Source organism: Scardinius erythrophthalmus, assembly GCF_964197995.2.
Source record: "Scardinius erythrophthalmus genome assembly, chromosome: 10".
NCBI lineage: Eukaryota > Metazoa > Chordata > Actinopteri > Cypriniformes > Leuciscidae > Scardinius > Scardinius erythrophthalmus.
Genome location: NC_138230.1, coordinates 20,407,083 through 20,429,848, shown reverse-complemented (window position 1 = coordinate 20,429,848; position 22,766 = coordinate 20,407,083). Strand labels below are relative to the sequence as shown.

The window sequence follows — 22,766 nt, the reverse complement described above, 5'->3', positions numbered from 1 at the left end:
GCATTCAGCAGACAGAGTGAAAATCCAAACGCAGTTTATTAACAAATGCAATCCAAGGTCATAGTCACATCCATGTCTCAGGGTGAGTTGATTAAGGAACAAAGGCCAGATTACACCATGAATTATTTTCACTTGTAATATTAGTACTTTATTTTAGTCATGTTCTCCATTTACATACAGTACAGTATAGTATTATAGTACAGATTGTTTCAAAGCAGCTTTACAGTGATAATGGAAAATAATGCAATGTTTCAGCCGTACAGCATGCAGATCTACTTGGACATCTATTACATAAAGGGATCGGTTAATATTTTGGTGAATGCACTGTCCCGTGCTCTTGTATCTTTAAAGCTGCGGTGGTATTCTTGGTTTTTGTTGCTTTATCTGTCGTTATTTTTTATTTCCCAGGGCCCGGGTTAAATAAAGGTGATAGATCTGTGTTGAAGTGACTGTTTAGAATAATGCTAATGTGTTTCTATGGCTGTATTTTGTATGTAGGTTGATTTTGGTAATTTTGTAACAACCTTTGGGGTTTCTATCTTGTGGGGGAGGGTGTGATGTCCCTGTCGGTCATTACTTGTATCTTTTCTTTTTGAGTGTGTCTGTCTGTGTTATTTAGTGTTGCTTTCGTCAACGAAAATTATGACGAAATATTGTCGTCAACGAACCGTTATCACCTGACGAAAACGAGACGAGACTAGACGTAAATGCATGGTCATGTGACGATGACTAAAATACATGTATAATGCAATATCGTTGACGAATAAAAACGAGACTAAATGTGGTTTAAAAAAATAAAAACTATGCTAAAATGTCTCTTCATTTTCGTTGACCAAAAGAGACGAGACGAAATGTTATAACGTCACGACGAATGAGAGAGTTGTGCGTGAACCCATAGCTTTGTCGGCTTTAAATTCTGGATTGCGATCTGGTCACCCGATTATCAGCGAATTTAACAATATATTACTCCATTAGTTATTCTATTAAAATGTCTCATTGATATATTTGACACATTCATAATCATTACTTTTGCCGGTTCTTTGTGACAGCTGCATGTTATTGGCAGCGTCTCTGGTTACATGAACACGCATCAGCGCCAGAACATGGAGATTTTATTTTAGAGAATAATCGCACAATCTATTCGATATCCTATAATTAAATAAACTAATCGAATATCCAAAAATCGTGACTCATCCCTGCATGGAATCTCTTGTTTCTTTTCCCAAATCTTCACTCACGTCACGTCTCACCCATTTTCTAAAGGTAGGCCTATAAACGTTTCTTGGTTCGCTTTTAATTAGGCCTATTATATTCGTATTCTTTACTGTGGTAAAGTAGAAAAACGCTGTAGGACAGATAGCCTACATTTGTGCTTGCATGTCAAATTCTTTTTAACACAGTTTCTGCTTGTTATATTAGACATAGGGCGCGTCAAGTTTAGTTGTAAAGCGCGTTTCACACGCGCGGGTGATTTTTAGTTTCACTTTCTCTGGCAGCGCAATCTCAAACATAGCCTAAATATTTCGCCCTTGTGGAGGATAAAATTCGCTCTTCAAACCAATTTACATCAAGTAGAAAACACAAAGATATAAAGAGATCGATGGAGATCGATATCTTCGTGTTTTCCTGCCTGTGTCCAACATCCCTCTCAAAGCGTGTATCACGCGTCTTTGTGTGGAAATATAAAACGAGTTTTTTTTTTTTTTAAATAACCCCCCAACCACCGCAGTGGTAAAAAAAAAAAAACCTGCCACCGTCACAGCCCTAAATATAGGCCTACTAAATAGCCTAATAAGATAGCCTTGTTTGAAATTCTATATTGACCGGGTTAAATAGAATCACATTACTAAAAAGAGACTAAAATACAATTTTCATTGACTAAAACTAGACTAAAATGTCATCAGTTTTCGTCGACTAAAACTAGACTAAAATGTCATCAGTTTTCGTTGACTAAAACTAGACTAAAATGTCATCAGTTTTCGTCGACTAAAACTTGACTAGACTAAAAAGAGTATGAATGTGACTAAAACTAATAAAAACTAAAATGGCAGCCTGACACAAAGACTAGACTAAAACTAAAATTAAAACAGGCTGCCAAAAACAACACTAGTGTTATTTACAGGTGATTGGCTGACTAATGTGTGATTGGGAACACTGGCGTGCAGGTTTCCCTCTCTATTTAAGCAGCCTCTTCCCCTCTTCTTGACTCCATGTCGACAACATTCTTCATTTCTGTTTACCTCTTGTCTCGAGCCGGATTTAATTTTGACAGCTTTTTATGATAGGTTTGTCAAATAAAAGCTCAAATGTTTTTCATATACATCATGCCCATCGTCTCCTTGTTTGTGGTTATCCATTGTGATCACAACAGCCCTTATGAAAATAAACCATGATTTTACTATGAATAAAACCAGAAAACATGGTTACTATAGGTAAACCATGGAAACCACAAATTAACCATGGTTTTGCTAATGGTATTTGTAGTAAAATTGTGTACAAATGGTAATCAATCACAAAGAAATATGGTTAATACACTTTTACTATAATAAAACCATGGTTAAATTATGAAAGGGAGTATCTGAAATCAAAGTGTTTCCATTTATGATTAGAACACGACAGTAAACTACAGACAGATATATGCCTATGATAGTGTTGCAAATTTTTTTTTACCAAAATGTGCTGACAAGTTTAAAAAAATTGTCCCATGTTAAAGTGGCCGTGGTTTGTGAACACGACAGGAGAGCATGTTAAACTTTCTTTAAATGGTGTCAAATATGCAGGAACAGAAACCGAGAAATCAAAGTGGTCTAATATTTCTTAATCTATGCTCCATGGATGTGCATATCTGTTGCCATCTAACATCTGTTGCCATCTAACATCTGCTGTACAGTCAGGTAAAATTATCTGCATGCACGACAGTCCTCTGTTAGCATGATCCCAAGTTGATCCACACCGGAAACTGTGACACATGACTTCAGATTTAATAATTATATAGCAGCATGGCTATGATTAGCCAATAGGCAAGAGACCACTGATATTTGGAACGGCTCAAAAATTAGACAACCATACACGCTACATGTGTAACAGGTGTGTGGCTGTAATGAAGCACACAGTGATGGAGAATACAAGCACACAGTTTTTAAACACAAATCTACACATAGGAGAAACAAAACATAACCACATCCAGCATAAGCAAGACTGAACATAGAACCAAGGGAACTAAGGGCTTAAATACACATGGCAAACAAAGGGAGCTAAATGAAACGCAAGTAAAACTAATCGCTAACTAAATGGAAACAAACTTTCACACACTAGGAAACTAGGTCAACTTACAATCACAGTGAACAGGAACATAACAGAACCATACCAAAACACAATGAAACTAAACATATGTGACTACAGGGGGATGGAGCAAGAGATTGAGACAAAAAGAGGGACAGAGTCTAGCAGAGGAAAGACAGGATTAAAGAACATGCCATCTGTCCATCCCTCTTTCTCATTCTAAAACGCCAAACAGTCACATAAGTGATACATTCATATCCTCTTCCTCTCCACATGCATGTGCATTATTGATTCAATGCATGAGTGAGCAGTCTCATTCCAGTATAGGTGGTAAACACACTATTATAAAATATGTTCATGGTGTGTCTGAGATTTGCATTAGTGTGTTTGTGTGTGTCTGTGGCATAATCACTAGTAAACCGTTTATCGTGACTGTCACGCTTGTGTCACAAGATTGCTGTCATTTGATTTCCCTGCTGCTCTGCATGCCTATAATTTGGAGCAAACAGGCTGTACATTTTTTCAGCACCATTGTGCTCTCTTTCACACACACAACTTTTAAAACTATACTAGCAGTAGCGCCACCTAATTATAACAATTATAGAAATATTTTATTTGCCTGCCTTAAAAAGGCAGACATTCTGTGTTTTCCAAGGCTCTTCAGTTCAGTTTTTAAGTGTTCACATCACATCAGGTTGGAGTGAAGCAAACCAAAAGATTTAGGAGTTTCATAGAGGGAGTCATTTAGATTACTTGCTGACTTCATCATCAATGTTGTATGCCAGGAATTAGGAAAGGCAAACTGCTGATGTGATTGAGCTGGAAGAGTAGGAAAGATTCACTCTGCTGACTTCAGTAGCTAAAGCTGAGCAGAGGGAGACACACCATCATGATGAAACTTAAAGGATTGTTCTTCATCACTGTCAGCTGTCTGCCTTTAGCTGGTAAGGTGCATGTAAAAATGGAGCTTTATTATCCATTCAACCAAAGAAGATAAAGATACCGAAATTTTCTGTCACCCATACTGAAGATGTGCTGATGTGCTGAGTTGGTGTAGTGCTGAAGTTGAATATAGATCTTGACCTGCGAAGGTAAGATCTTGGCAGTCTAAATATCCCTGAAACAAAGATAAATCATATCAGAACTTTTGCATGTTTAATATAAAAATGACAACCTATGCAATGTATTTAAATCCAAAGTGACGCATTTCAGAGAAAATACAAAATTGAAGTCTTTCCGCATCAAGCTGATAGATTTGGAATAACTAACCGCACAAGTGTGCACACTCCTGAACTAATACTTAGCTGAAGCACCTTTTGATTTTATTACCCAGTCTGTTTAGATAGGAACATCAGCTTGGAACATCTTGACTTGGTATTTATTTTATTTTTTTATCTGAAATGAAACGATGCTTTGGTTTTCAGTGACATTACATAGATTGTAATTTTTACAATAAATGTGCAAAAGTTCTGATATGATTATTTTAATTTTATTTTTTTACATAAATACCATCTGTTTTAAAAGGGGTGTGTAGACTTTTTAATCCAGAGTATTTAAAACATCACTAAGTTTTTGCCGTTCAGGGTCTAATGAATAAAATACAGACGTTTCAGATGTTTTCCTAACTACATAAGTATTTTGCGATGTTCCTGATTTGCCTAAAGAGGAATTGCAGGATGTTGAGAAGGGCGTCTGCTGAGTGCTGAATCACACACAACTCTATCCCATGACCACTGCTAAAGATTTCAGTTCCTTAACTAAATGATCTGATCAACAGCTTTTTAATGTCCTGAGTGGGCACAGAGCTTTAACACCAGATGCTGATTCTAATAAATTCACCCGACTACACTCTGTCAGGGTTCTGTCACCTAGGTCTAGTGTGTTTCTTGGTTCTCTTACAAGAGGCTTCTCGTATTGCGTAAGTTAGCTTACGCTACGGGAAAGTTGTCTTTTCTCGAGATCTGAAGCAAAAAAATTATCCTTAATTTTGTATTTATTGTCAACGCAGTGCGACAGCCGGCAGACCATGGCAGGCTACATAAGCGTGCTCATTGGCTGTCCAGCGGCAACTGCTGCAGCCTACCAGTGAGCCCTGTGTGACGTCACGCTCAATGAGGGCGCCTTGCGCCCTCCACACCCCTCTAACCGTCAGGATGGGTGTGGCTAGCGTGTATATAAGGAAGGGCTTACAGGCTGAAAATCTGATTTTCTTGTCTTCAGCGAAGCTCTTCGCATCGCTGGATCTTGAGAGCCGCCGCCGTTGAAACCAGCGACCAGCAAGCTTAGGAAAGTGCCTGAGGAAGCCGGCCGCCTTCGCCGCCTTCAGCCATCCGTGCCTGCTACGCCATCCAGCGGCATATCCTTTCTTTGCTGTGTGTGCTCGCCCTGCGACACATACTTTCTCTCATTTCTCTCCTAAAAGAGCACGCAGAGTTTTTCCTGCGGCTCGTGCCACTCCCCGCTCAGCAACGGAGGCCGCCACCTCATCTGCGCTCTCTGCCTGGGCCGCGAGCACGCCACCACCGCACTCTCTACGGGCGGCTGCCCCGAATGCGAAGAACTTTCAATGTCGACCTTGCGGGCTCGACTTGAAGTTTTCGACCAAGCTGTCGCTCCGCCTGTCTCTGCCGGGCCGCGCAGGAAGAAGCACTGCTCGCAGAGACCACCGGAGACTGATGTGGCACCGAAGAGCTCGCCGGAACCTTTCCCTCGAGCTTCTCCCTCGCCCTCTCCGCCCCCCCCTCCCGGCTGCACAACCGCCGGCTCAAACCGCCCGCGCCGCCGCCGCGTCAGGGGATGAAGCGGATGAAATAGACGAGGATGCCGCCGCTGACAGCTGTTCCATCCTGGCTTCTGACAGCGAGGTATGGTCTACCGCCTCCTGGTCAATCCAGGATTCCGGCCGTACTCGAGCAGGCGAGGACGCTGAGCTTTTGCGCCTCCTCACCAAGGCCGTTGACCAGCTGGGCCTCGAGTGGTCTCCTCCTAAGGAGCCAGCGCCGAACAGACTCGACGGCTGTTTCCTTCATTGCCGCCGCCGAACACCAGCATCCAGGACTGCACCTTTCCTGCCTGAGCTCCACAGCGAGCTTTCTAAATCGTGGAATGCACCATTCTCCGCGAGAGTCTCTTCCCATACCTCATCGACACTCTCACAGGTTGACGGCGCCGCTGAGAAGGGGTACAATGCCATTCCCCCCGTGGAAGAGGCAGTTGCAGCGCACCTTTGCCCGCCTTCTGGATGGCGCTCAAAGGCTGCCCTCCCGTCAAAGGCTTGCAGGACCTCATCAGCCCTCGTCAGCCGCGCTTTCACCGCCGCCGGACAGGCTGCATCTGCCCTGCACTCGATGGCCGTGCTGCAGATTCTCCAAACCGATCTTCTCCGCGATCTGGACGAGAGAGGCTCGGACTCTGCTTCCATCACGGATTTACGCAGCGCGACGGATCTCTCTCTTAGCGCCATGAAATCCGCTGCCCAGGCCCTAGGAAGGTGCATGGCCTCTCTGACTGTTACAGAGAGGCATCTCTGGTTAACACTCGCTGACATGAGGGAGTCCGAGTGCGCGGTGTTTCTTAACGCCCCTCTCTCCCCCACCGGTCTGTTCGGCCCAGCGGTAAACGGGATCGTGGACCGCTTCTCGGAGGTGCAGAAGACCACTCAGGCAATGAACCTCTTTTTGCCTCGACGCTCGAGCTCAGCCACATGCCGTCCTCGCGACCAGCCTGCGCAACGCTCCGCCCAGCATCCAGCTCGACCTCCGTCCTCACAGCGACGACAGGGCGGCCACCCTAGATCGCGCTCGACCAGCCGAAACAGACCACCTCCCCCGCGGGGACCCCGGCCGAGGATAGCGGTGAAACCCGAGCCCGCGAAGTCCTCCTAGCCCGAGGAAGGAAAAGACGGTTACGTCCCACTGCGGCCGGACCACCGTCAAAGCTTCACGCTCCGTCAGTCCCCGTTGCCACGGCTACTGCAGATGTTTACCTCGCAGCCAACGAGCCGGTAAATCTACCCTCTCGCCTGCACACAACCGCCGTTTTCATGGCGACCCAGAGAAATCTCAAAAAGAGTATAATGTCTGGTTGCATGGCTCATGCCGCATGTGTTTCAAGTGTAGTGAATGTGCCCACGTTTCTGTGTTCTCCCCTGCACACAAGCACTATAAATCCTGTGTCTCTCACAGAGCCCACTCTCATAAAGCGGGCAAAAGCCGCTCGAGTGTTAGAAGTATGTCACATGTCCACCCCCCCGTGCCCACACCTACTCACTGCCCGCTCTGTTACACGGCCTCTCACTACCGGTCATGTTTCAAATGTAATTCCTGTGCCCGCCCTCGAGCGCTCACACATACTAACAAACATTTCGCCCCCGACGCCGCCCTCGCGCGTCGCGCCTTAACTATATGTTCCTCGTCCAAAGCCACTGGGACACTGTGTGTAAAACGGCCAGCCATCGCTGCATGCGAGCCGCCGTATCAAGCTCTCGAGCCCGCGATACGCGGCAATCAGAGCCCGGAGGCCATTCTGCCCCTAGCTGCACACGCGAAAGCGTGGGAAGCTATTCCAGGCGCGTCAGAATGGGTGCTGAGCACAGTAAAAAAGGGCTATACTCTGCAGTTCGCCACGCCCCCCACGCTTTCAAGCGTGGGGGGCGAGAGTGAATGGGGAAGTAGCACATCTACTTCGGGCAGAAATAGCAACACTTCTGTGCAAAGGGGCTATAGAACCGGTACCCCCTTCTCTGAGCGAGTCAGGCTTTTACAGAAGTTATTTCCTCGTTTCCAAGAAGGACGGAGCTCTCAGACCGATTTTGGATCTGAGATATTTGAACAAAGCTCTTATGAGAAGACCGTTCAAAATGCTCACAACCAGGCAGATCCTCGCGCAGATTCGCCCGAGGGACTGGTTTATCTCCCTCGATCTGAAAGACGCTTACTTTCAGATCCAGATAATACCCCGTCACAGGCCATTCTTGAGATTCGCCTTCGACGGTCAGGTATATCAATACACCGTCCTGCCGTTCGGCCTGTCTTTAGCACCCCGTACATTCACGAAGTGCATGGACACGGCTCTCGCTCCCCTGAGAGGTCAGGGAATGCGAATTTTGAACTATTTGGACGATTTGCTGATTCTAGCACAGTCAGAGGAAGAGCTTATCGCTCACAGAACAGTGCTTCTCAGCCACCTGGAAAGCCTGGGTCTCACGGTCAACTGGACCAAGAGCTCATTACTGCCCAGTCAGTCAACCTCTTTTCTGGGTATGGAACTGGACTCTGTGGCAATGACGGCCCGCCTGTATCCGACGCCTGGCCGCGTCTTTCCAGCCGGGCAGCACCGAACCTCTCAAGACATTTCAGAGGATGCTGGGTTGTATGGCTTCAGCTGCAGCAGTGCTTCGGCTGGGTCTACTGCATATGCGCCCGTTGCAACGCTGGTTGAATGCCCGAGTGCCTCACAGAGCCTGGGCTTCCGGCGGCACTCGAATCAGAGTGACTCAGAGCTGCGTTTCAGCACTGAAGCCCTGGTTAGCGGCCGACTGGTACCAGCGGGGAGTGACAATGGGAGCCGTCTCACACCGCAAAGTTATCTCGACGGACGCATCCAACTTAGGTTGGGGCGCTCTTTTCGAGGGCAAACCGGTCTTTGGCCTGTGGTCAGACCAGGAGAAATGCCTCCACATAAACTGTTTGGAGATGATAGCGGTCGAGAACGCGCTCAAGCGCTTCCTCCCACTCATACGGGATCACCATGTGCTAGTCCGCTCGGACAACATGTCCGTGGAATCCTAAGACAGGGTGGTGTCAGATCCAGGAACCTCTTCAAACTGACAGAACGCCTTCTCGTGTGGGCTCATCACTTGTTTCGCTCAAAACCGGCTGAGCCGCTCTGTCTTTTTGTCCCCTTTACGCGCCTGTGTACCGGTGCTGGCCCGCGCCGCTGGCCGCCTATCCTCCACTCAGTTGCGCTGGGGATTATTCTCTCTACACATAGACCGGCGGAGACCGCTCTATTTTCCCCTATGATGTGCTTATGTACTGTGCTGGCCCGCGCTGCTGGCCGCATTGCCTACATTGATAGCTAGCCACACCCATCCTGACGGTTAGAGGGGCTCATTGAGCGTGACGTCACACAGGGCTCACTGGTAGGCTGCAGCAGTTGCCACTGAACAGCCAATGAGCACTCTTATGTAGCCTGCCATGGTCTGCCGGCTGTCGCACTGCGTTGACAATAAATACAAAATTACAGATAATTTTTTGGCTTCAGATCTCGAGAAAAGACAACTTTCCCGTAGCGTAAGCTAACTTACGCAATACTCGTTCCCTCTTCTAGAGAGAACCGAGGTTACATTAGGTAACCGAGTACGTTTTGTGACAGAGCCCTGACACTCCCGTATTTCTCCTGTCTTTGTCTGTGTGTCTTGTTGTGTTCTGTTCTGCATGCGGCCATGGTTTTTCTTCTGTGTTTCTGTCTTGTGCTCCGTCGCACGCACGCATTGTTTCCCACTGGCTGCGTGAGTTCATGTTATCTTTTTTCTTGTTCTATATGAACACGTGGCTTATGAGTGTCCCTCATTAGCTGCATGTTCTTGTCTCAGTCTGTGTAAGCTCATGACTAGCGATTGGTTATTGCTGGTCATGTGCTTTGTGTGTAATTTGAGGCTTGTTCAACTTCATGCAGCGCTGTGCAGACCGATCGGTGGCTGACTTGAAGCAGTGCATGCCGGTTAGAATTTTTTTTCCGACTTGAGACAGTGCCGACCATAGATATCAATATAAGACTAGATGTCCTAAGGCAGAGTCTCGAACAGCATCACCGGCGGCCATCTTGTCACAGGGAAGCTTTCTGGCGAGCTCTGTGGTATCTGAAGCGCTATATAAAAGAAGATGACTTGAAGTAAGGTGAGTGATCAGCATGAACACAAATCCTCTTATCTCGCTGAAATATTGACGGATTTACAAACGGTTTGGTTTCTTACAAATGTTATTAACGTGCCTATAATTCTGAACACTGGAACATGTTGAAATTGCAGATTTTCTTAATTGTTCATATGTATGCAGTGTCATAACTACATCTCTGACGTTTATAACAAACCAAACCGTTTGATAATCGGTAGAAAATTTAGCAAGTTATGGTTATTTAAAAGTACATGCACCATTAAAACACAATGTTACGAGTGAGCGAGCTCCCTGTGGCAAGATGGTCGCCATGTGCGGACGTCGACCTCCATTAGCCAGCAGCGCGGACGAGACATCTAGCCTTTATTATATAATATCTATGGTGCCGACGCCATGTGACTGTGACGTATGCCATCAACATACCGCAAGAGCGATTCGAGAGCAGCCACAGGACTCTCTCTTCTCAAGAGCGGCTGCACAAGCTCTGATGACTACAGCTGTTTCACCATTGGCTGGATTCACCGCATGACAACAATCATGTGTGTTTCGTGTTTATTCTCACACCTTCAGTTCCACTAAAGCTTACAAATCTGTTTTTTATAACAGTCGAATCTCTTTTCCTGTAGTCTCTGTTATATTGTGTCATGTTTATCAAAATAAAACTGATAAAAAAAATGTAGACCCCACTACATTGATAGTATAGGCTTATGTTGAACTTTTATTCTTGTACAAACAGACGCTGTATTAAAGGAACACGCCGACTTTTTGGGACTTTAGCTTATTCACCATATCCCCAGAGTTAGATAAGTCCATACATACCCTTTTCATTTCCGTGCGTGCCGTAACTCTGTCTGACGCACCCACCGCTAGCCTAGCTTAGCACAAAGACGAGGTAAATGGCTCTAGCTCAGTGGTCTCAAACTCAATTCCTGGAGGGCCACAGCTCTGCACAGTTTAGCTCCAACCAGCTCCAACTCACACCTGCAAGGAAGTTTCTAGTAATCCTGAAGACCTTGATTAGCTGGATTAGGAGTGTTTGATTAGGGTTGGAGCAAAACTGTGCAGAGCTGTGGCCCTCCAGGAATTTAGTTTGAGCTAGCATACTGCTCCCAATAAGTGACAAAATAACGCCAACATTTTCCTATTTACATGTTGTGATTTGTATAGTCACAGCGTGTACAAATAACAAGGTCACATGAGACACAGCCATCTTCTAACCGTATACATAATGGGAACTATATTCCCAGAAGGCGAAGCACTGATACTTGGGCGGAGTGATTTACTCCAACTCTGAGCGAACTCTCTGCTCCTCACCACGGGGCTTCTCAGGTGCTGCGAGCAAATCACTCCACCCAAGTAGCAGTACTTCGCCTTCTGAGAATTGTGATGTGCCTCTGGGCCCGTATTATTGTAATGAGTGTTGGGGGGGGGGCTTTGAGCTAATCATGATGTGAAACACCTGCAGATAATGATAAAAGGTGAGGGATCACTGACTTCAGCCTTTTTTGGTTCAGCCTTTGTCGTCTGTTATTTTGGGTTGCTGCTTTATTTATTTATTATTCATTTGCTTCATGTATTAGTTTAAGTTTGGGTAGCTTGCAGGCCTGTATTTTGGAGTGTATATCTTGTGTCAATTATGTAGCTTATTCTTTATTTATGTTGATTTTCTGAACGGAATGTTTTCCGTAGTGGTGTTTATTTTGTTATGTTTGATTAAATAAATATTTTTAATTCGCTTTCGTTCTCGTTGCCTCCCTAATTTGCCGTGGCTCAGAGCCGGCTGTGACAGAATATAGTTCCCTTTCGTGGTCACTCCGAGTTACGTCGGATGACGACGATTGGGGTTTCGCCTAGAAGCCTATCACCTTCGAGTATGTAAAACGAGCCAATGGCAATGAAATGCCATGGGTCTGCGGAATTTGCATAGCGTATCTCCGCCCACCGCAGGGGGTATATAAGTAAGTACGCTGGCAAAATGCAGATATGTTTTCGCTTCGGAGCCGAGAACTTCTCCACTCCCTGTAAGCCAAATATTCTGAGTTATTTCTTCTCATCCCTTCGAGACGAGCGAACTCTCCGGTGTTGGTGTGACGGCGGTTTCAGCGAGTGCTCACTACCCTGCTGATCTGTTCAGTGATCTGACAGATAGTGTGTTTCTCCCTGTTCGCTTCAGCATCCGCGGAGTTTTTTCCTCTCACAAAAAGAGCATTGCACGCGGCACGTCTTTTTAAAGATGCCTCGCCCGTGCACTTCTGGTTGCGGTCGCGATGTGTTCTTCTCTGATGGGCACGATCTCTGCTTAGCGTGTTTGGGCGTTGATCACGCTAAAGCAGCGTTCGTGGATGACTCATGTTCCCACTGCGGGAACATGACCATCTCCATGCTGCGGTCGAGACTCAATGAGCTCACTAGAGCGAGAGTCCCCCTACCCACACCCCGATCTACTGACTCCGCGAGAGCCAGTACTTCGGCTGGTGGCCGGGGTGACCTGAGGGTGACTGTGTGGGACATACCGCCGACACGTCCATGGTCCACACACCCCTCTCCAGCTGTGGTACCCGCGAGTGTTCAAACTGAGACCGCTGGTCCCTCTATGGAGGCCCCGCGTGTTTCGTTTGGAGCTCCAGAGGAGGATGCAATGTCGATCGCTGCATCACAAGGTGGGCGTGAGTCCTCGGGAAGTGAGGATTCGGCTGTGTTGCCGCCTTCGGGCGTGACAGCATTGCCCGAGTCTGATCCCGAGCTGACTGCAATGCTTTCCCGGGCAGCCGCTGCCATTGGGCTGGAGTGGTCCTCGCCACCCGATCCGGTGCGCTCGCGGCTGGATGATTGTTTTTTGGGAGCGGCCGCTGACACCCGTCGCCGCCCAACCCCAATGCCATTCTTCCCGGAAGTGCATGAGGAAGTCACGCGGTCCTGGAAGGCTCCCATGTCCTCCCGGGATCGTTCGTCGGCTTTCCCCGCCTTTCCTCCCCTCGATAAGGCTGATGCTTGTGGGTACACTGGGATTCCCCCGGTGGAGCGTTCTGTCGCGATGCAGCTGTGTCCGGCAAGCGCTTCATCGAAACATCCTAAGCACCCATCCAAAGACTGTAGATTCTCGTCTACCATGGTGGCGAAGTCTTACAAAGCGGCGGGACAGGCAGCTGCCTCTTTGCATGCCATGGCCATCTTGCAGGTCTACCAGGCCAAGATGCTCCGTGACATGCACGAGGGTAGGACAGACCCAGGGCTCTTTGATGAGCTGCGCGCTGCCACCGACCTCGCTCTCCGAGCGACGAAGGTGACCGCGCGCTCACTGGGTTTGGTGATGTCCACAGCTGTGGTCCAGGAGCGACATCTCTGGCTGAACCTGGCCGATATGCGTGACCCCGAGCAGCCTCGTCTGCTCGACGCTCCCATATCCCAGGCCGGCCTTTTCGGCGGTGCAGTCGAGGACTTTGCCCAACAGTTCTCGACTGCTCAGAAGCAGACTGAGGCGATCAAGCACATTCTGCCCCGACGCTCCGCTGCTCAGCTGTCGGCACAGAATCCTCAGTCTGCTCGCCGCCGAGGGCGCCCTCCCGCGGCTCCCGCCCCTCCCGCACGGCCCCAGCAGCAGCCTTCATCTGGGCCGCGTCGTGGAGGAAGCCGCAGGAAGGCGCCACAGCCCTCTCCAGCCCCGCAGCCCGCTAAACGCCAGGCTAAGCGGCGCTCCTGAGACGGGCAGCTCAGGATTGGCACTCTTTTCTGTTCAGGAGCTGGTAGCAGGGCCACTCCTTCCCCCGGTGGAGGGCCGGGGGAGAATCTTTTGTTCTCCACTCCCCGCTGCTCGTCCCACGACGAGCAGCACCCTAATGTGGTTAAAGACAGAATCGAACTCCCCAATCCTGAGCCAACAGAGCCCGAGGGCCGCAGTGCGCGCCACCCTCGGGTCCCGCCACTGCCGCCCTCCTCTGTCCCAGAGGTGCGGGATGACAGCATGCGCCGCCCACAGGCCACGCTCCTCTCATCCCCCTCTGTCGCCAGACCCCTGCCAGAGCACGCCCCCGTGGGACGCGCACCCTCCCCTGGCCTCCTCTGGCAGGACGCGGTTAATGACCGTGCCCCCGCACAGGGCCGCTATGCCACCCTCGCCGGTGCCGGTCATTCCGCCTCGCTGCCCCACCGACGGTACGTCTGTGGTTCGTATGACCCCGCTGGTGCACTTTCTGGAGGCCTGGTTAGAGCTTCCCAGACTGTCCCGCTGGGTTGCGAGAACCATCAGGCTCGGCTACGCGATTCAGTTCGCGCGATCTCCTCCCCGCTTCAGGGGAGTCCGCTTCACTTTGGTCGGTGGCAATGCCCCTGTCATGAGAGCGGAGGTCGCCACCCTACTGGCGAAGGGTGCGATCGAGATTGTCCCTCCAGCCGAGATGAAGTCCGGCTTCTACAGCCCCTTACTTCATTGTACCCAAGAAGTCCGGTGGGTTACAGCCAATCCTCGACCTCCGCATCTTGAACCGCTCCCTTCACAGGCTGCCGTTCAAGATGCTAACGGCCAAACACATCCTCCAGTGTGTACGGCCGCAGGATTGGTTTGCAGCGATCGACCTGAAGGACGCCTACTTCCATGTCTCCATTTTGCCTCGACACAGACCGTTTCTACGGTTTGCTTTCAAGGGGCAGGCATACCAGTACGCGGTTCTCCCTTTCGGGCTAGCCCTGTCTCCTCGCGTCTTTACGAAGGTCGTCGAGGCAGCCCTCGTTCCCCTCCGGGAACACGGGGTTCGCATCCTGAACTATCTCGACGACTGGCTAATCCTAGCTCACTCTCGAGACCAGGTTTGCGAACACAGGGACCTTGTGCTCCGGCACCTAGCTCGTCTGGGCCTTCGGGTCAACTGGGAGAAGAGCAAACTCTGCCCCGTGCAGAGGATCTCTTTTCTCGGTATGGAGATCGACTCGGTCGCCATGTGCGCGCAGCTTACGAGCGAGCGCGCAGTCACTGCTGACTTGTCTTCGTCAGTTCGAGGACAAGAGTGCGGTTCCACTGAAACTTTTTCAGAGGCTCCTGGGGCATATGGCATCCGCAGCCGTAGTAACGCCGCTGGGATTGCTTCATATGAGACCGCTTCAGCTTTGGCTTTGCGATCGAGTCCTGAGGTGGGCATGGCGACACGGCACGCTCCGAGTCCCAGTGACTCCAGCCTGCCGTCAGACCTTCTCCCCGTGGTCGAACCTCAATTTTCTACGGGCCGGAGTGCCCTTAGAACGAGTTTCCCGGCATGTTGTTGTGTCAACAGATGCCTCCACCACGGGCTGGGGTGCCATGTGCAATGGTCATGCTGCCGCGGGTTCCTGGACAGGACCCCAGCGCCTTTGGCATGTCAATTGCCTCGAGTTGCTGGCTGTATGTCTCGCCCTGCACCGCTTCCATGCGCTGCTCAGGGGTCAGCATGTACTAGTCCGGTCAGACAATACCGCGACAGTAGCGTACATCAACCATCAGGGTAGTCTACGCTCCCGCCGTATGTCGCAACTCGCCCGCCACCTCCTCATATGGAGTCAGAAGCATCTGAGGTCGCTTCGAGCCATTTATATCCCGGGACACCTGAACCAGGCGGCCGACGAGCTGTCTCGAGTTCGGCCTCTCGCTGGAGATTGGCGACTCCATCCCCAGACGGTCCAGCTGATTTGGGATCAGTTCGGGGACGCACATGTAGACCTGTTTGCCTCCCACGACTCGTCCCATTGCGACCTGTATTATTCCCTGACCGAGGGCACGCTCGGCACGGATACACTGGCGCACAGCTGGCCGCGGGGCCTACGCAAGTATGCGTTTCCCCCAGTAAGCCTTCTTGCGCAGACCTTGCGCAAGATCAGGGAGGACGAGGAGCAGGTCATTTTGGTTGCCCCGTATTGGCACAACCGGACCTGGTTCTCCGAACTAGTACTCCTCGCGACAGCACCTCCCTGGCCAATTCCTTTGAGGAAGGACCTCCTTTCTCAGGGACAGGGCACCCTTTGGCACCCTCGTCCCGATCTTTGGAACCTCCACGTGTGGCTCCTGGACGGGACGAGGCAGGTTTGATTACCCTACCACCAGCGGTGGTGGTTACCATCACTTCCGCTAGAGCATCGTCCACGAGACATGCCTATGCGTTGAAGTGGAACCTCTTCGTCAGCTGGTGTTCTTCTAAACATCAAGAACCCACGAAATGCCCCATCAGTGTCGTGCTTTCCTTCCTGCAGGAAGGGTTGGAGCGAAGGCTGTCTCCCTCCACCCTGAAAGTGTATGTTGCCGCCATTGCCGCACATCACGATGCAGTTGATGGTAAGTCTCTGGGAAAGCACGACCTGATCGTCAGGTTCCTGAGGGGAGCGAGGAGACTAAATCCTCCTCGTCCTCCCCTCGTACCCTCTTGGGACCTCTCAGTGGTTTTAACTGCCCTGCAGAGTGCTCCCTTTGAGCCTCTGCAATCAGTGGAGCTTAAGTTCCTGTCAATGAAGACAGCGCTCCTGGTTGCATTGGCCTCCATCAAGAGGGTAGGGGACCTGCAGGCATTTTCGGTTGACGAAGCGTGCCTGGAATTCGGGCCGGCTAACTCTCACGTGATCCTGAGACCCCGGCCTGGTTATGTGCCCAAGGTTCCCACCACACCCTTTCGAGACCAAGTGGTGAACCTGCAAGCGCTGCCCTTGGAGGAGGCAGACCCAGCCTTGGCACTGCTCTGTCCAGTACGTGCACTCCGTACTTATGTAGACAGAACGCAGTGTTTCAGGACCTCAGACCAGCTCTTTGTCTGTTATGGTGGGAAGCTGAAGGGAAAGGCTCTCTCAAAGCAAAGGTTATCTCACTGGATAGTGGATTCCATTGCTTTGGCATACCAGCAGCAAGGTCGTCAATGCCCCCTTGGTGTGAAAGCCTACTCCACTCGTAGTGTGGCATCCTCTTGGGCTCTAGCGCATGGCGCCTCGCTAACAGACATCTGCAGAGCTGCAGGCTGGGCGACACCCAACACATTCGCGAGATTCTATAATCTCCGAGTAGAGCCAGTTTCTTCTCATGTACTCGCTTCAACCAGCCGGTACTAGATTCTGCTCAGGTGTCTCGCTTGCTCGCCATTCCTCTCCGCGGACGGGATACGTGCGATTATCTTCTCAGGTGAGTTTGATAAGCCCTGAGTTCCTCCAGCACTGGTTACGTCAACGCCTGACTTATGCCATTCTGCCATAACGCAGCTTTTGCGCTTGACTTGGTGCCTCCATGTGCATGGTCCCCCCTCTGGGCGACCCCCACATGTGTATTCCACTGTAAATCTCTTCTTGAGCGTGTGTCTTTCCCTTGGCAAGCCACCTTGCCACCCCTGGGGTTTAAATATTCCACCTGCGGTTGGACACCCCAGTGATACTCCATATGCAGCCCTCTGGGTCATATGTGTATTCCAAGTCCCCCCCTTAGGGTTGGGCATAATTGCATATTTCCTCTGAGATATGCTTCCCAGTGTACCTTGGTATTCCTGTGTTAAGTAGGACTCCTTTGTTCGTGCTAGTCTCACAACAGGGAGCTCAGACTTACGCAGGGCACTGGATGACAGCCGAGGTGGCGTGATTAGACTGGAACCCCAATCGTCGTCATCCGACGTAACTCGGAGTGACCACGAAAGGGAACGTCTCGGTTACGGATGTAACCCTCGTTCCCTGAGTAGGGAATGGAGACGTTACGTCTTCCTGCCACTTCCGCTGTATCGCTGAAAAACGCCTGGGTCCAGTTTCGACTCCTCAGCGAAGACATATCTGCATTTTGCCAGCGTACTTCCTTATATACCCCCTGCAGTGGGCGGAGATACGCTATGCAAATTCCGCAGACCCATGGCATTTCATTGCCATTGGCTCGTTTTACATACTCGAAGGTGATAGGCTTCTAGGCGAAACCCCAATCGTCGTCATCCGACGTAACGTCTCCGTTCCCTACTCAGGGCAGGGCCGTCGATAAGGGGGGATAAAGGGGAATGTTTTCTGGGGCCCAGCCGCTAGAGGGGGCCCATACAGTCCAGCTATAATTATGTTCATCCTAAATATAAGCAAAAGTTACCATATTTTATTTTGAACCAAAATAGCACCATTAATTGTTGAAAGTGAGAAAAAAATGCATTTTATTTAATGTTGCTTGAGTAAAATGTAGCCTGTGTCATAATGAAACACCCCTTTCCTGAAAATGTACTGAGCGCCGTGAGCGCTGAGCGAGCAGCAGGTACAAGTAGTGAGTTGTCGTCGAAAAAGTTGGATAAAGCAAAAAAGCTGGTGGGGGCTAAACATAGAAAAAGAAAGAGGGAAAAGGAGATGGCATGTCAATTGATGAGACAGCAGCTAAATAAGTGGATGAAAGGAAACAGGTAGGATTTAAAGTGTGACGTCCAGGCATGTAGATCCATCTGGCCATCGGGATTCGGGACTACCGGGAGATTCCCAGTGGGTCGACGTGCTTTTTGGGCCGATGCATCCCATACTTTTTTTCTTTTTTTGTCTTAACGGCCCATAAAACTGCACATTCGTTTTGTTTTGTTTTGCTTAATCGGCGGCGCTGGGTTAGTGCCGGTGTAATGCATTGGTCAAAAAAAGTCAGCGTTAGTTTTTTTTCCTGAAACACCGGCCCATGAAACAAGTAGATCAGTGGCCCATTGGTTATTTGGAACTATACGGTTATCCGGACCAGTGACGGGTAGGTTTAGGGGCGGGGTTAGGGGTAGGCCATCGTATGGTCCAGATAACCGTATAGTACCGGTTCTTTTCTTGATGGTTACTGGGCTGGCCCAATCACATCTTTAATGTGAAGTATAGAAATATACTCTTTCAAGTATAGAAATTAGTACAAAACTAGGCTAATTATGAAAGTTTCCTTTATTTTTCAAAGCATTTGTTTTACAATATATGGCTATTATATCATGGGATTAATATTATAACTAAATCATGTAGTAGTGTAATGTAGACAGACACTGTAACTAAAAGAGGTTTTAATTTTTAATTTGCACACTGAATATGGGTTGGAGTTTTTAATTTTGAACTCTCAAAGTGCACCAGATTGATGAATTTAACATAAAAAAGCACAACATTTTCTTACGGGGGAGCACACGCATGATATGAGTAGCCTATAGCAGATTTGGGGAGGGCCCATTCACTGGACCTTTTCAGGGGCCCAGTCATTTCTGTGGGCGGGCCTGACTCAGGGAACGAGGGTTACATCCGTAACCAAGACGTTCCCAGTATGTATACGGTCAGAAGATGGCTGTGTCTCATGTGACCTTGTTATTTGTACATGCTGTGGCTATACAAATCTCAACATGTAGATAGAGCTATGGTACGCACAGAGATGAAAAGGGTATGTATGAACTCTGGGGGATACGGTGAATAAGTTAAAGTCCCCAAAAGTCGGCGTGTTCCTTAAGCAGTACATACTGTAAAGCATTGAACGAAAATGTATCTCAAAAGTCTTTGTATTAGACAAGATTGCATATATTTCCCTTCAGCTGTGGCAAAGTATGCAAACGCAGCGCGAGCATCACTATGGGAAGCAGAAAGTGTCCAATCTTCGATCACATCTCACATCTCTGTTTTCAGCTCCTCCCCGGCTGCAAGGGGAGAGAAATCATTACATCCAGCCACAGCCGATGTGTGAACACACCATTCATGTTTGATGTGAGCACATGGCTTGTCTTGTTATGCTTCCCAATGCCATGTGCTCTCCTGTCTATTGTCTGACCCCACCCATCATTTTATCTGATTATTGGTTGAGTTTCCCCACCTGTCCTCCCTCATTACCTGCCTTGTTTACTGTCCTATTTATTCCCCTTGTTTTGCTGTCCTGGGCCACGTTGTTGTTGTTGTATGCTGTTGTATGCTGTTGTTCCCTGCCTGTCGAATGATTCCTGTCGTGTATGTTACCTGTACGGAGAGAGCTCAACACTGCAACTAAAGAAAACGTCTCGGGTTACGACTGTAACCCTTGTTCCCCGAGAAGGGAACGAGACACTGCGTCGTCGTCGTGACGACACTATGGGAACGCCCCCAGCGTAACGCATCTGAAGTATGAATGAAATCTGTCCAATCCTGATTGGTGCTGCGTCATGACGTAGTAGATGACGGCATACCCGGAAGCTACAAAGGGACGCCGGCTCAAACACACGTTAGCTACTTTGCGATGAAGCAAGCGCTCTTAACGTGATAGGTGTGGCGGCGAGACGCAGTGTCTCGTTCCCTTCTCGGGGAACAAGGGTTACAGTCGTAACCCGAGACGTTCCCCTTCGAGGGAACTCGCACTGCGTCGTCGTCGTGACGACACTATGGGAACGCAATGCCCACTATGCCACACCGTAAGCACGCCACCCTAGTGTGAAGCTGGAAGACCAGGCACACTTAGGACGCGAGCACTCTGGCGCCAGGCGTCACAGGGAGTTGCAGACTATAAAATCTTATGAAGGTGTGCGGAGTGGCCCACCCAGCCGCTTCGCAAATATCTTGAAGCGAGGCTCCAGAAAGGAGGGCTACTGAGGAGGCCATGCTCCTGGTAGAATGAGCCCTCACAGCTATAGGTGAAGGCAGATTGCGCACCTGATAAGCTGTGGCTATAGCCTGAACAATCCAATTACTGATTGTCTGCTTGGATGCAGGCAGCCCCTTCTTGGGTGAACCAAAGCACACCAACAACTGGTCTGACTTCCTCCACTGAGAGGACCTCTCAAGGTACACTCTCAGGGCTCTGACTGGGCAGAGCAGGTGAAGTCTCCCCTCTTCCGCCGTCACGTGAGGTGGAGGATGAAAAGCCTGAAGAACCACTGACCGTGCCACATTAGATGGCACCTTGGGCACATAGCCCGGTCTAGGGTGTAAGATGGCCTTAACTCCGCCAGGGGCAAACTCCAGGCAAGTTGGCATTATAGCCAGGGCCTGGAGATCCCCCACTCTCCTCAGAGAGGTGATAGCAAGGAAAAAGGCCACCTTAAGGGTCAGGTTCTTTGCCTCAGCCGACTCCAGTGGCTCGAAGGGGGCCTCAGCCAACCCTTCAAGTACCACCGCCAGGTCCCAGGTTGGAACTCTGGAGCGAGCCGCAGGCCTCATCCTCCGAGCCCCACGGAGGAAACGTACAACCAGATGGTGCTTCCCCAAAGGCCCATCACCTACAGGCGAGTGGAAAGCCGCAATGGCAGCCACATACACCTTTAGTGTGGACGGGGCTAGACCGGCGGAGAAACGATCTTGGAGGAACTCCAGCACTGAAGCCACTGGGCAGTTAACTGGGTCCACCTCACGCTCTCTACACTAAGTGGAAAACACATTCCACTTCAGGCTGTACAGTCTCCTGGTAGAAGGAGCCCTGGAGCTGAGTAGGGTCTCGACAACATCTGCTGACAGGCCAGCCTCTAGGTACCGAGCCCCCTCAGGGGCCAGACCTAGAGGTTCCACAGCTCTGGCCGGGGGTGAAATATTGTGCCCCCTGCCTGCGACAGCAGATCCCTCCTCAGAGGGACCTGCCACGGAAGGCCGTCCAGCAGTGCTACAATGTCTGAGAACCATACTCGCGTCAGCCAGCGGGGTGCTACTAAAAGTAGACTGATCCCCTCCCGGCGGACGCGCTCCAGGACTCCCGGGAGCAGAGCGATCGGGGGAAATGCGTACAGACGCAGCCTCGGCCACGTCTGCATCATGGCGTCCAGCCCCAGCGGAGCTGGATGCCTGAGAGAGAACCACAGTGGACAGTGGGACGTCTCTTGAGACACGAAAAGATCCATTTCCACTGGGCCGAATCTCACGCACATGTCTTCCACCACCTCTGGGTGGAGTCGCCACTCCCCGGGCCTCAGCCCCTGCCTCGACAGGACGTCTGCTCCCTGATTTTGGTCCCTGGGGACGTACATCGCTCTAAGAGACGACAGTTTCCCCTGGGACCACAGAAGGATCTGGTGCGCCAGTCTGCATAGAGGGCGCGACCTCAGACCCCCCTGATGATTCAGATACGCGACTACAGAAGTGTTGTCCGAGCGTATCAGGACATGGTGGCCGCGGAGGTCTGGGAAAAAGCTCCTCAGAGCTTTGTAGACCGCCAGCATTTCCAGGCAGTTGATGTGCCAGGAAGAGTGCCGGGTCTCCCACAGACCTCTCGCAAAGCGGCTGTCCATGACCGCGCCCCAACCAGTGAGGGAGGCATCTGTTGAAACGGTTTTCCGGCAACATGATGCTCCCAGCACTGGTCCCTGGGACAGGAACCAAGGTTTCCTCCATATGACGAGGGAACGAGGCATCTGCGCATTACCCTGATCATACGGAACGGATTTCCCCTCAGGGAAAACCCCTTGGCTCTCAACCACCACTGTAGGGGTCTCATGTGTAGCAGGCCAAAAGGTATGACATTGGACGCTGCTGCCATGTGCCCCAGCAGTATCTGAAACTGCTTTACAGTGAGGTTGTGGCCTAGCTTCGCTCTGGAGACCATCGCCTGTATGGAACCCACCCGAGCAGGAGACATTTGTGCCCGCATCGTCGTGGAGTCCCATACCACTCCCAGGAACATAGTCCTCTGGGAGGGCGTCAACACGCTTTTCTTTGTGTTGAGTCTCAGCCCCAAGCACCTGA

The 22,766-nt window shown here is 50.0% G+C and overlaps 1 protein-coding gene across 7 annotated transcripts in view; it reads left to right on the top strand.

Annotated features, from left to right (window-relative positions):
* The window catches only part of LOC308697658 (uncharacterized protein), a 79,847-nt gene that overhangs the window by 40,556 nt on the left and 16,525 nt on the right, over positions 1 to 22,766 (top strand). The window contains exon 1 of one of the 7 annotated variants that reach the window (XM_081377047.1): positions 4,074 to 4,226. The exons of the other annotated variants lie outside the window; for them this stretch is intronic. Within the exon in view, the coding sequence (XP_081233173.1) occupies positions 4,172 to 4,226 (55 nt within the window). The 5' untranslated portion in view covers positions 4,074 to 4,171. Of the gene's footprint in view, positions 1 to 4,073; positions 4,227 to 22,766 lie in introns of those variants that run through there. 7 annotated transcript variants of the gene reach the window in all.